At 44.6% G+C, this 14,255-nt stretch overlaps 2 protein-coding genes across 10 annotated transcripts in view; both read right to left on the bottom strand.

Annotated features, from left to right (window-relative positions):
• PNLDC1 (PARN like ribonuclease domain containing exonuclease 1) overlaps positions 1-4,396 on the bottom strand; it is a 20,619-nt gene extending 16,223 nt beyond the window's left edge. For 3 of the 7 annotated variants that reach the window (XM_063811959.1, XM_063811958.1, XM_063811962.1), the window contains exons 1-6: positions 4,268-4,350; positions 3,823-3,880; positions 3,469-3,542; positions 1,341-1,380; positions 561-684; positions 13-101 (exon numbers count right to left, since the gene is read on the bottom strand). In XM_063811959.1, coding sequence (XP_063668029.1) covers positions 13-101; positions 561-684; positions 1,341-1,380; positions 3,469-3,542; positions 3,823-3,880; positions 4,268-4,343 — 461 coding nt within the window. In that variant the 5' untranslated portion in view covers positions 4,344-4,350. 7 annotated transcript variants of the gene reach the window in all.
• On the bottom strand, positions 4,387-14,255 carry MRPL18 (mitochondrial ribosomal protein L18). 3 transcript variants are annotated; one of them, XR_010158234.1, is made up of 5 exons: positions 14,124-14,255; positions 13,636-13,822; positions 7,131-7,362; positions 6,387-6,597; positions 4,387-4,503 (listed from the first exon to the last, which is right to left on the bottom strand). XR_010158234.1 is itself a non-coding variant. In XM_009452330.3 (4 exons), the coding sequence occupies exons 1-3, from the start codon at positions 14,173-14,175 to the stop codon at positions 7,104-7,106; spliced, it is 498 nt and encodes a 165-aa protein (XP_009450605.1). In that variant the 5' UTR covers positions 14,176-14,255; the 3' UTR covers positions 6,220-6,597; positions 7,100-7,103. The 3 variants fall into 3 exon arrangements, 2 of the variants coding, with proteins under 2 accessions (XP_009450605.1, XP_001150906.1); XM_009452330.3 differs by lacking the exon at positions 4,387-4,503 and having other exon boundaries at positions 6,220-6,597; positions 7,100-7,362; XM_001150906.6 differs by lacking the exon at positions 4,387-4,503 and having other exon boundaries at positions 6,220-6,597.

Genomic DNA, 14,255 nt, shown 5'->3' with positions numbered 1-14,255 from the left:
AACAGGCCATACCTGCGAACTCTCCAGTTCCCAGTCAGGATATCGTGTCTAATTTTCTTCTCCTGTTCTTCATTCATATATGGGATTCCGTTTTTGAGAAACTTAAGACAGAAACAGAACAAGAAACAGAACAAGGAGACAAGTCAGAGGGATCCTCTGTGCCTGATTTCACGAGGACAGGTAGAAAGGGGAAAGGAGACGGGCTGTATAAGCCAGTTAGTCTAGATCACTTGTAAGACATTCCCAGGCCGGGTGCGGTGGCTCATGCCTATAACCTCAGCACTTTGGGAGGCCGAGGCAGGTGGATTGCTTGAGGCTAGGAGTTCAAGACCAGCCTGACCAACATGGTGAAACCCCGTCTCTACTAAAAATACAAAAAGAATTAGCTGGGCGTGGTGGCGGGTGCCTGTAATCCCAGCTACTCGGGAGGCTGAAGCAGGAAAATCACTTGAACCCGGGAGGCGAAGATTGCACCACTGCACTCCAGCCTGGGCAACAGAGCGAGACTCCATCTCAAAAACAAACAAAAGACATTCCCGTTCCCTTCCCCAATGCCATACCTTGTTATAGTTGAAGCCATACTGATTCAAAAACTGAACACTGGAAGCCTGGAAGGAGAATTCTGAGTCCAAAATCCCAAACGTTGTAGGGAAGAGATAGAAGTTACACGAATGGGCTATATACCTATAATAAAACAAACATACAGAGAAAAAGCCACAACCATTTAAAAAACTCTGGCTCCCAGGGCCGGCTTCAGGGTGGGCTCTTTCTTTTAGGCAAGAAGAATCTGAGTGTGCCCGAGTGTCTGCTGTGTTTCAGGAGCTATGATTGGCACTGGGGGTGCTAAATGAAAAAGGCAGAGAGCCTGCCTTCAGGGCCAGGGTCTACCACAGAGACAGTCCCTCCACAAGCTGCCCAGGGATGTCAGGTTAGGGCGTGCAGGCTGGCACCCTCAACTGCTCATGGGGGGTGGGGAGGCATCCTGATAGTTGGGGCATCCTTTCTGCCTACTGTGTCAGGTAGTTTAAACATCACTTTCATTACACCACACTGTGTCAGGCGCTTTTATTAATATAAGTGCACACTGGAGACAATGGAAATGGGGAAAGGAGCACTTAAGGTACAGAGTGAGGCTGGCGGGAAAGGTACTGCGCTTCCAGAGAGACATCAAAGACAAGCTGGAATCCGCAGAGGGCAGAGCGAGTGGAGGAACAGACACAGGAGAGAATACGGAACATCCAGGGCAAAAGTGATCAGGACACCTGAGGCAGAATTTGAAGGGGGCAGCTGTGGAACATAGGTGGGAAGCACCTATGTTTGCAGAAGCTCTTGATACGTACTTGTTTGCCTCTCCTTCAATAGCGGAAAACACAGACAATCCTGGAAGAATGACCGTAGAGGGAATGAATGCCAAGGAAAAGCAACCTGAATTTCACTACAAAGACAAAAACAATTCAAACAGTACTTTGCGCCCACAGATACTATGTGGGCTGTACAACAGGATAACATCTTTAATGACAAAAAAGAAAAGACAGACTGGAAACATGAGAAATGTCAAATTGTAATTCACACTGAATTTGCTAAAATCTAATTGTGGCCTGTTCTTCAAATACAGAAGTAAATATTAAAATGACATTCTCATAGTTTTAAAACTAACCACAGAAAATACCAAAAACCATTAAGATTTATATATTTAACTCATTTAAAATGTCTATTCCTCCCCCCTCAAAGAAAACCATATGCAAAGTTAAAAAAAAAAAAAAAAAGACTTCAGGCCAGGTGCGGTGGATTATGCCTGTAATCCCAACACTTTGGGAGACCTAGGCAGGTGGATCACTTGAGGTCAGGAATTGGAGACCAGCCTGACCAACATGGTGAAACCCTGTCTCTACTAAAAATACAAAAATTAGCTAGGTGTGGTGGCGCACACCTGTAATCCCAGCTACTCAGGAGGCTGAGGCAGGAGAATTGCTTGGGCCTGGGAGGCACGGGTGTTGCAGGGAGCCAAGATCGTGCCCCTGCACTCCAGCCTGGGCAACAGAGCAAGACTCTGTCCCCCTTCCCCCCAACCAAATTTGGGTACAACAATGGAAACATAACTACAACTGTTTCCTATACTTCTCAGAGAGGTCTTATAATTAAAAATAAACAAACGAACAAAAAAAAAACCATAACAGAAAAGTAGCAAAGGATCAGGATAGAGAGGAAAACACACACGTTCAGCATCATTCATAGTAAAAGCAGGGGTTGGGCATGGCAGCACTCCCAGCTACTTCAGAAGCTGAGACTGGAGGATCTCCAGAGCCCAAAAGTTTGAGCCCAGCCTGGGCAACACAGCAAAAACCCAATGGTGCGGGAGAGGGCACAGACAAACCCAGAAAAGTAAAATCTGGCCCAGGGTCTGTTTCTGTAAATACAATAACATTTTACTGGAATGGAGCCATGCTCATTTGTTCATGTATTCCCTATAGCTAATTTCACATTATAAAAGCAGGATTGAGTAGTTGTAAAAGAAACCGCATTACGCAACTGTTAACAGCTCTGTCTTGACCAGCCTGGCCAACATGGTGAAACCCCATCACTACTAAAAATACAAAAATTAGCCAGGCCTGGTGGCAATTGCCTGTAATCCCAGCTGCTCTGGAGGCTGAGGCAGGAGAATCACCCGAACCTGGGTGATGGAGGTTGCGGTGAGCCCACATCGCGCTACTGCACTCCAGCCTGGGCAATAGAGCGAGACTCCAACTCAGAAAATAAACTAATAACTAAATCAACAAATAGATCTGTATGAACCAATACAGAAAGATCTCCAAATCCCATCAAGGAAAAAAAAAAACTTTCTGAAACTGAGATGACCTTAAAAAAAATTATTTTTGTGTGTAAATTTTCTTAAGAAAAAAAAAATCACAGGCCAGGTGTGGTTGCTCATGCTTATAATTCTATCACTTTGAGAGGCAGAGGCAGAAAGATTGCTCGAGCCCAGGAAGTCAAGACCAGCCTGGGCAACATGGCGAAAACCCATCTGAACAAAAAATTTAAAAATTAGCTAGGTGTGGTGGTGAGCCTGTAGGCCCAGTTTACTCAGGAGGCTGACGTGCTAGGATCACTTGAGCCCAGGAAGTCTAGGCTGCAGTGAGCTAAGACTATGCTACTGCACTCCAGCCTTGGTGACAGAGCAAGACCCTGTCTCAAAAAATAAAATAAAAATCGCACACACACAGTTTTACTTGAAAGAGTAACAGTGAGTGTTCCTTAATACTGACTTATTTAAGCACGGAAACAATGCTGCTAAATTTGGTTTGCTCTGAAGTGTTGATTCCATATGTATAAAATGGCCCAACACAAAACAAGCATACAAAACGATACTCAATATCCTTGAAAAATCTCAGAGCTGTTTTTACAGTAGGAAATCCAAAGACAATAAAAATACCTTCTTGAAAAACTCTAACAGCTGGATATTAAACTCACCAATCTGACAGATTGTAAATTGCTGAACACTCTGACGGGTCTTCAGATACCACTCCGATGGCAAATCAAAAAGACTGTGAACAAACAGGCATCTCATTCCACGAGCAATGACATCCCATCCCGGCACTATGGCCTCCGCGGCAGGACCACCACTCGCAACGGGGGAGGATTTTTTCCTTGTTACAACAACTAGGGAGCACTACCATCATTTAGTGGACAGAAAGTAAGGTCCTCCAACACGTAGGAGCAAGCCACACAAAACGTCCTGCCCCCCAAATGCCAACAGGCTGCTGGCCAGAAACAGTGCTGGTCTGGCCAGGATCTTATACAGAGGGGACACAGCTTTAGTTTTACCTGATCTGCTGGGGCCCAGACAGGTTAGAACGAAGGCCCGTGAACTCTATGTCCAGACCTGCCAGGAAGGCAAAAAATAGCAGTCCTCGGGTGCAGAACATCGCCAGCACTTCTCACACTGTAGATCTGCAGGCGGCCAAGGCACCCGCGCTCACCTCTGCGCTCAAGAAGCCAAGTGAGGTCAGGAAGGGAAAATGGAGGAACCAAGGCAAGGAGCAGCCAGGTATCTGGGCGCACGGGGCTCTGGCCAACAAGGGACTGGGGCTCGGAGTGTACTTGCTGCTCAAAGTCCCACTGCCCCGGGGCTGGAGAAGGAAGCCCCCCTGTCCTTCCCGAGGCCCTCTCTGAGGCCCTGGGGCCTGGCAACCGTCCCGCCACCCCCTCCCCAAGCTCGCCCGGGGCAAGGGGCTCTGTCTGGCACAGCCGCGAATCCCAGGCTCCTCACCCACGAAGTCGGCCTCCTGGACGAGCTCCTGCAGCAGAGGGAGGCTCTCCTCGAACTCGTCGGCGCCCACGTCCATGGCCGCGCAGCTCCGCGGAGTCGCCCAGCGCTATCACGTGCTGCCCACGCGCTTCGGTCGCGCCGCCGGGTCTTAAAGGGCGCACGCATGGAAACCAGGCAGCTGCCTCCGCCCCACGTGCCCAGCTTCCCCGTGTGCCGCTGGCGTCGCCCACACCTGCCTGCGGGTGTTTTAATTGTACGATTTGCTACAGAGGTTTGATTGCAATTGCAATCAAAGCCTGTTTACCTGGCTCCTCAGCAATTTCTTTGCAGCCCTTAACGTGAGAATGTCATTTACATGGACTTAGAATGTTAAGAGGCGTGGCAGGAGAGGAAGACAGAGTCCCCAGAAAGGGTGAAATCAGAAAAGCGGAGCAGGAACAACACCGGACGCAACTGCAATAAGCAGATCCTTTGCTGCGGCTCACGGTCTTCTAAATCACCTCTTCCCAACTTCTCCATCACTGCCAGTCTGTCTGTCCCCATTCCCTCTCCCACGCCCCTGGACATCTTTTTCCTCATTCTGCTGTCCACCTTACCACTGTCTTCACACCTGCAATCAAACTTTGCAAAGCCTCAAGAACTGCCCATTAAATTGAAGGAATCCTTGTTCCCCAGGGATTATCTCGTGCACTCACTCCTTGCGGAAATCCCTACCTACACCATCACATACATGTGAGCTTAATTTTTACTTTTGTTACTGTTTCCAGTGCAACTAGTCCATGGTCTTCCTTACAGTGTCCTCCCTTGAATTCTAGGCTTCTACTTGAACAGCGTTTTGGAACTATGGTCCTCAAAGTGAGGTGCTCAAATCAATCTTTAAGGTTAGCAGAGAAAACATTACCATTATACTTTTTTATTTTTTCCTTTTGAGACAGGGTCTCACTCTGTCACCCAGGCTGGAGTGCAGTGGTGCCATCTCGGCTCTCTGCAATCTCCACCTCCTGAGTTCAAGCGATTCTCCCGCCTCAGCCTCCGGAACAGCTGGGATTACAGGCATGCACCACCACGCCCAACTCATTTTTGTTTTTAGTAGAGATAGGGTTCAACCGTATTGGCCAGGCTGGTCTCGAATTCCTGGCCTCAAGTGATCCACCTGCTTCAGCCTCCTAACGTGCTGGGATTACAGGTGTGAGGCACTGCATCCGATCTTCAATTATACTTTTAAATGCCTCTCCGGGACATTAATTAAGCAAAAGGGGACTATTAAGCCATTTGATTCTGAAGACCTCTCAGAACAAATCATACTTCATACAGATTTGTGTTCCATTTAAAATAACACATTGAATACTCAAATTGGCAGAAGTAACATATTTCACTTCTAAACAAACGTTTAATTGGGGTATACATTAAAAAAACTGGAAAACAATGCTCTAGAAGCCACCTTAACTGCCTACAGGTTTTTCCTCACATTTATCAAATAGCCAAAAATTAACACCTTAATCAGCTCCTTTCAGAGAACTGCCATGATTCCCATCTACCCAAGCTCAAATTTTAGATTAACTTGCATGCATTTCAAGTTCCATCTCCTATCTAATAAAATGTTCACTTCATGGCAAATTGAGCGCCCACTAACCCCAACCATTTCCACCTCTGCTTTCAGCTCCTGATGCCACCTCCTTCCTCTTTCAAATTTGTTTCTCTTACTGTTGGGAACCAAGAGTCCAAGTGAGGTTGGCATTTGGTCCTTTCATTTTCACATACTGACTGTTCTATAATAAGCTTAGACTGATACTGACATTTCCTATTTTAAAAAACACCCCACAATCTGAGCAGCAAACAACTGTCATTCACTGAGATCACTCGCCATGAACTAGACACAGTAATAAGTGCTTTACATCAACCTCATATGTGCTCCACTGCCACAGTGAGCTCAATGTCATATAACCAGAAAATAAGAGTTCATAATATGCCTTTATTTTGTAATTTATAAACAACTTCTGACTTGCCCTTTGAAAGTTAATTATAATTGATGACTGCTTTTCTTAGATGCTTCTGAAGCCCAAGAGAGGGGCAGAACGTAGTTCTTGATTTAAAAAAACAGAAAGGGGAGGAGGATGACCTTAACTACAAATAATATTCCACTGCAACATTATTGCTGTAAAACTTCCAAGCTGGCTGTTCTTCCAGATGCTCTCTTTTGATGGCTGTAGTGGCTGACAGATTTATATTTACATGTTCAAAACAATTAATGCTTCCATTTATTCATAGATTCTCTGAGGTTCCCGTAGAACCACACCACCTTCTGTCATGGCACTTTGTAGTCGTTTCATCTGGTTTTGAAAATCAGAAAAAAAAGGAAAAGATTAAGTCAGCAGCACGAGTAGGCTGAAAATACTTTCACCTTCCAAAAGACAGAAATAAATGGATTTGTTCTTGCTAACTTCCCAGCCTACAACGGTTTTTCAGAAAGTGATCTTAATTATGATGTAAGTAAAAAGGAAATGTAGAGATGTCAAGGTTCAGCAGCATTTCAAAATATTATATGGACAAGATGTCAATATATGAACAGGAAATACAGTGGCTGACATCATGGACTACAGAATCAGTCACCCTGGGTTTGAAATCCACCATACACTGACTCTGGGCAAGTAAGCCTCAGTTTATTTCTGTATAGAATGATAGTACTAGTCCCTACCCTATGGACTGATGTGAGGATTAAATGAAGTAACACTGTTGAGTACTCACCAAAGGGTCTGACACATGGAAAGTATTTGGTAAGTAAAAACTGTTATTATTATGTAAGTTATCTAATGCCAAGAATTAACACAATACCTTTTCAATAAGTACATGAAAGCAAAAATACCGAGTCTGAGGCTGCCTCCCACGGGGTTGGTTGGTAGACCATGAAGTTGATTCCCGCCTCTAAGCATCTCTGTGCCAGCACTCGTCCTATACTCTCACAAGCCACCACATTTCTGGTACTATAAAGGTGCTTTTTAATAGCCCACTCACGAGTGGAGGCCGAAACCACAACCTTGCCATTCTGATGCTCCACAAGTGCTTCTACATGATGCTGAGTCCTTATAACTCGCAACCTAAATGGGGTAAGAAGATAATAAAATCACAGAAGAATCTGTATCCTAAAGTTACATTAATTGAGGTGAATAAATGACTAAATATTTTTCAACAATCCAGTGTTTGGTTAATTTACTTCAACATATTTAACTTGGATTTTGCTTGGGAAAAGTGTTTTTCCTCCGCCTTTATGAGAATATCCTCAATAATAACAAACTAAATAGTTCAAGTATCATGAAGAAATTTGTTTCTGAAGAGCTGAGTTTTACTTACAGATCTACTTCAAAAAGAGATTTGAAGAGACAGAGCTAAGTTACTGAACATATGCATGATGTGGATATACTTACTCTTTGCTTTTATTTATAGCTAGCACCAAAATAAATATAAGATGGAGCAAAAATTTAAATGCAAAAACTGAAATCATAACAGTACTAGAAGAAAACATGAGAAATTTTTTTATAATCTCAAGGTATGCATATTTAAATATGACATCAAACCATGTCATATGGCTTTTATTATTTTTCAGAAACAGGGTCTCACTGTCACCCAGCTCGGAGTACAGCAGTGCAACCACAGCTCACTGTAGCCTCAAACCCCTAGGCTCAAGCAACTCTCCTGCCTTAGTCTCCCAAGTAGTTGGCATTACAGGTGCATGCCACTGCACCAAGATAATTTTTATTTTATTTTGTAGAGACAGGGTCTCCCTATGTTGCCAAGGCTGGTGTCAAACTCCTGGCCTCAAGTGACCCACCCTTCTCAACCTCCCAAAGCACTGGGATTACAGGCATGAGCCACTGTGTCCAGCTTCATATGGCCATTTTTTTTTTTTTTTTTTTTTTTGAGACAGGGTCTGCCTCTGTCTCTCAGGCTAGAGTACAGAGGCACGAACTTGGCTCACAGCAGCCTCTGCCTCCTGGGTTCAAGTCATCCTTCCACCTCAACCTCCCAAGTGGCTGGGACTACAGGTGCATGCCACTGCACCCAGCTAATTTTTGTATTTTTTTGTAGAGACAAGGTTTGCCATATTGCCCAGGCTCGTCTCGAACTCCTAAGCTCAAGCAGTCTACCCACCTCAGCCTCCTAATGTGCTGGGGTTACAGGCTGAGCCACCATGCCCAGCCCCTCATATGGCATAAAAAAATGATGGACAAAATTTGCTGCATGGTTAAAAAAAAAAAAAGTAAAATGAAGTCAAAAGAAAAGCAATGAAACAAAAAATATTTTAGGCTGGGCATGTGACTCATGCTTGTAATCCCAGCACTTTGGAAGGCTGAGGCAGGAGGACTGCTAGAGCCAAGGAGTTCAAGACCAGCCCAGGCAACACAGTGACACTCTGTCTCTACAAAAAATAGAAAAAATCAGCCAGGCGTGACGGTGTGCACCTGTAGTCCCAGCTACTTGGGAGGCTGAGGTGGGAAGATTGTTTGAGCCCGGGAGGTTGTGGCTGCAGTGAGCCGTGATAATGCCCTGCACTCCAGCCTGGGTGACAGAGTGAAACCCTGTCACAAAAATATAAAAAGGAAAAATATTTTAAACTCATATATTGTTCAAAGAGCTAATTTACACAATATGTTAAAAGCCTCCTATAATTAACAAGAAAATGATCAATAACGTGGGGAAAAGCAAGAGAGATCAGATTGTTACTGTGTCTGTGTAGAAAGAAGTAGACATAGGAGACTCCATTTTGTTCTGTACTAAGAAAAATTCTTCTGCCTTGAGATTCTGTTAATCTATGACCTTACCCCCAACCCCCTGCTCTCTGAAACATGTGCTATGTCAAACTCAGGGTTAAATGGATTAAGAGTTGTGCAAGATGTGCTTTGTTAAACAGATGCTTGAAGGCAGCATGCTCCTTAAGAGTCATCACCACTCCCTAATCTCAAGTACCCAGGGACACAAACACTGGAAGGCCCCAGGGACCTCTGCCTAGGAAAGCCAGGTATTGTCCAAGGTTTCTCCCCATGTGATAGACTGAAATATGGCCTCGTGGGAAGGGAAAGACCTGACCGTCCCCCAGCCTGACACCCGTAAAGGGTCTGTGCTGAGGAGGATTAGTATAAGAGGAAGGCATGCCTCTTGCAGTTGAGACAAGAGGAAGGCATGCCTCTTGCAGTTGAGACAAGAGGAAGGCATGCCTCTTGCAGTTGAGACAAGAGGAAGGCATGCCTCTTGCAGTTGAGACAAGAGGAAGGCGTCTGTCTCCTGCCTGTCCCTGGGCAATGGACTGTCTCGGTATAAAACCCGATTGTACGTTCCATCTACTGAGTTAGGGAAAAACCGCCTTAGGGCTGGAGGTGGGACATGCGGGCAGCAATACTGCTTTGTAAAGCATTGAGATGTTTATGTGTATGCATATCTAAAAGCACAGCACTTGATTCTTTACCTTGTCTATGATGCAAAGACCTTTGTTCACATGTTTGTCTGCTGACCCTCTCCCCACTATTGTCTTGTGACCCTGACACATCCCCCTCTCGGAGAAACACCCACGAATGATCAATAAATACTAAGGGAACTCAGAGGCTTGCGGGATCCTCCATATGCTGAACGCTGGTTCCCTGGGTCCCCTTATTTCTTTCTCTATACTTTGTGTCTTTTTCTTTTCCAAGTCTCTCGTTCCACCTAACGAGAAACACCCACAGGTGAGGAGGGGCAACCCACCCCTTCATAACTTAATAGGCAAAGCATTATCTGAACAGACTGTTCACAGAAAAGAAAAATATTAATGACTCAAATTCACAAAAATATGCTCAATCTCACTAACAAAATGCATGGACAAGACAATTTGATGCAACATTGTAATCATAAAAGATAATCACCCTCTAGGAGCGAGTTAAGTAAAATCCATGCAATAGTATTCCATACAGTTAATGAAATGAATGAAATAATGCTTTATAATGATGAAGATAATAGTTAACATTTACTGAGCACTTAGTATATGCCAGGCCTGTCTTAACGGTTTATAGATAAAGCTTATGTCTCAATTCTATTATTTTTTCTATATTTTTTTTAGCTGCAGAAACTAACACAGAAAGGTTAAGTAACTTGAAAAAGATTAAAACTAGTAAGTAATGGAGCCATGGTTTAAGTCCCAGTGTCTGGCTCCAGAGTCAATGCTCTTAACTGCCATGAAGAATCTCCAAGATGTATTTTTAAGTGCGTGCTTGGGGTGGTTGAGGGTGGTGGTGAAGAAAGATGCGGAAGTGTTTATCGTATGCTAAGATTTATTGTTTTTAACAGTTTTTGCTTATATGCACAGACAATCTTTAGAAGGACACACAAGAAACTGTACTCCCTTTGGATTTTATAACATATGTATATGTTATACTTTAAAAAGTCAAGTTTAAGTTAAAGAAAACACACCCAAATCAGAAGATTCTCACTAGGATTCTCAATGTGAAATAGAAGAGGCATTAGATTTGGAAATATGGAGTCTACTCCTGGTTTTCCTGGTGGCTCTAGTAAAAAATCACAATCTCTTTTTTTTTTTTTTTGAGACGGAGTCTCACTCTGTCGCCCAGGCTGGAGTGCAGTGGCGCGATATCTGCTCACTGCAAGCTCCGCCTCCCAGGTTCACGCCACTCTCCTGTCTCAGCCTCCCTAGTAGCTGGGACTACAGGCGCCTGCCACCATGCCTGGCTAATTTTTTTGTGTATTTTTAGTAGAGACGGGGTTTCACCGTGTTAGCCAGGATGGTCTTGATCTCCTGACCTCGTGACCCGCCCACCTCGACCTCCCAAAGTGCTGGGATTACAAGCATGAGCCACCGCGCCCGGCCAAAAATCACAATCTGTTAAACCAGGAGTCAACAATCTTTTTCCACAAAGTGCCAAATAGTAAATATTTTAGGCTTTCTAGGTCCAATAGCTTCTGTTGAAACTGTTCGACTCAGCCATTGTAGTGCTAGAACAGCCAGGTGATGCGTAAACAAATGAGAGTAGGTACAGCTATGTTCTAAGAACCTGGGCAACAAAATTTGATTTTCATTTAATTTTCCCAAGCCACAAAATATTCTTTTGATTTTTTTTTTTTAACTTAAAAAAGTAAAAACACGTTTTTAGCTCACAAACTACCTTTGGCCCACGGGCCGTAATTTGCTGACACGTCTTAAACCATTTGTTCAATGAAGGGCCCGATTCATTATGTCAAAGGTCATTTCCTACTATAATATTCTGAAATTCTCTACTTTTAATATTGCGAGTAAGGCAGACAGAGAAAAAATGAGGAAATACATCTTTAGTTATTTTTAATGATCCAAATATTAAATCAAAGTAATACGTTGGGGCCGAGTGCAGTGGCTCACGCCTGTAATCCCAGCACTTTGGGAGGCTGAATCAGGCAGATCTCTTGAGCTCAAGAGCTCGAGACCAGCCTGGGCAGCGGCGAAACCCCATCTCTACAAAAAAATACCAGAAAAAAAAAGAAAAAGAAAAAGAAAAAAATTAGCCGGGCATGGTGGTGTGTGCCTGCAGTCCCAGATGCTCAGGAAGCTGAGATGGGAGAATCGTTTGAGCCTGGGAGGCAGAGGTTGCAGCGAGCTGATACTGTACCACTGCACTCCAGCCTGGGTGACAGAGCCAGAGCTTGTCTCAAACAAAACAAAACAAATTAGCTGGGAGTAGTGGCATGCGCCTCTAGTCCCAGCCACTCAGGAGGCTGAGGTGGGAAGATTGCTGGAGCCCAGGGAAGTCAAGGATGCAGTAAGCAGATATCATACCACTGCATTCTAGCCTGGGCAACAGACCCAGACACTGTCTCAAAAACAAAGAAAAAAGAAAGTAATAGGTTGGGTGTTTCAAAAGATTTTTAGCCTTAAGATCCAGATTATTTAAAAAGTGAACTGCCTACTCCCTTTCTTGGACTCCCTCCTCTATGAGTAAAAATGTATCACAGCAACTGTAACACATCATTATCCCCATTCCACTTTCCACTATGAAACTTAAGACTTTTGATGACAGGGATAACATCTACTTTATCTTTGTAACTCCTGCCTCTAACACAATGCCTAGCAAGTGATACAGGTACGATGCTTGTTCAATAAATAAATAATACATCACACAATAATGATTTCCAATTTACTCTTATAACTTTATATAGTACTTAAGAAGTCCTTAAGAAATTCTAAAAAATCCTCACCAAGCAGATAAGCAGCAGATAAACCTGATAAACACTTACATGCTGTAGTATAGTGGTAGTAACTTAGCGTCCTGGCTCTGAGGTCAGTTAAAACATATGTAAATCTTAGCTCTGGCACTTACTAATCATGTCTCCCTAAACCTCAATTTCTTTGATCCTGTAAAATGGGGGAAATTATAACTGCTTCATGATGTAATTTTAAGGATTAAATGAGAAAAAACATATAAAGCAAGTAGCATAATTCCTGGCAAATATAAGTGTTCATTAAACAACCACCTTTATAACAAAGTATCTCAAATCATACTAGACTCCTAACTGGTCTTTCTTCAAGTCCTGCTCCCTCAAAAATTTAATCTTCCAAAAAGCAGCTAGAATGATTTTTTTTTTTTTTTGAGACAGAATTTTGCTCTGTCGCCCAGGCGCTCAGCTCACTGCAACCTCCGCCTCCTGGGTTCAAGTGATTCTCGTGCCTCAGCCACTGGAGTGTAGCTGGGATTACAGGCGTGCACCACCACGCCCCTCTAATTTTTATATTTTTAGTAGAGACGGGGTTTCACCATGTTGGCCAGGTTGGTCTCAAACTCCTGACCTCAGATGATCCGCCTTCCTCGGCTGGCTCCCTAAAGTGCTGGGATTACAGGCATGAGACACTGCGCCCAGCCAGAATGATCTTGAAAAACCAATTCGGGCTCAAGCTTTAAATCCTCTCGTAGTTTCCCACTATAATGAAAATAAAGTCTAAAGTGCTCATCTTGACTTACAAAGCTAATCATCTGTCGCCTCCTTACCCCTCCATGTTCATCTTGGGCCATTCATCCTCTGCCCATTGAGCTTCAGATCCACAAGCCCTTCAGTTCCTCACCCCAGCAGTTTCCTTTGCTAGGACTGCTCTTTCTGGCAGATGACTCGGCTTCTTCCTCTTTCAGATCTCACCTTCTTAAATGTCACCTCAGACAGGCCTTAGCAGGTATCCTGTCCGCTACTGTAACATCCTCTTTAAATAGCCCCCATCACACCTATTTGTTGTTTGTTCCAGCCCCTCCGCGAACCCTGCCTCTACCCGCCGCATGGCAGCTACCTGGGAGAGTGCCTGGAGTTGAATGAATGAAAATAGTCTGTAGGGTGCACTGCCTTTGTCAATCACAAGCAGATTTAATTACCTGTGCCAGAACTCACGGGAGGGAAACACCGTCCGCCAGCCCCGCTCTTTCCTGGCTACAGATAAAAGCTCCAGGTTCCGGGGGTTCCGGTTGGTGAATTCTGGGGCGACAGCTTCATTTTCCACAGGGTCCACTTCAGGTTTCGCTGCCGGCTCGGAGCTGGTTGACAGGGCTGCGAACCTGCACCCTGGACAACGGGAAACAACCGCACAGGGCTTAAAAATGACGGATACGGACAGCGCACGAACCCGCTCTAACGTCTATCCGCTTTTACACCCCCAATCTTTAGGCCCGAGGGGACGAAAAATACGTATGCCCACAGGGTGGAGTCAGCACTGACCCCGTCCTTAACTTCCTACTGTGGTCTTCGCAGTGCCGCGAGCTCTATTTCGATCCGGCACGTCGAATACAAAATAGAACCCGCACGTTCCAATGTACTGTGCAAGCCCTGGCGAGTGAGCTGGGAGAAGGGGGGCAAGACTAATTACCAGGGTTCCTGCAAACCGAGAACAACCCCCAAAACCGCGACCGAAGCGCCATCGCTGAGACGATCTCGGAAAAGCCTCGCCTCTTTTTCCTCACGGACGACTCAGTCGCTCGCCAGGCGCAGCCATATGAAG

The sequence above is a fragment of the Pan troglodytes genome, chromosome 5 (assembly GCF_028858775.2).
Source record: "Pan troglodytes isolate AG18354 chromosome 5, NHGRI_mPanTro3-v2.0_pri, whole genome shotgun sequence".
Classification (NCBI taxonomy): domain Eukaryota; kingdom Metazoa; phylum Chordata; class Mammalia; order Primates; family Hominidae; genus Pan; species Pan troglodytes.
This window is presented reverse-complemented; position numbering and strand designations above follow the sequence as displayed.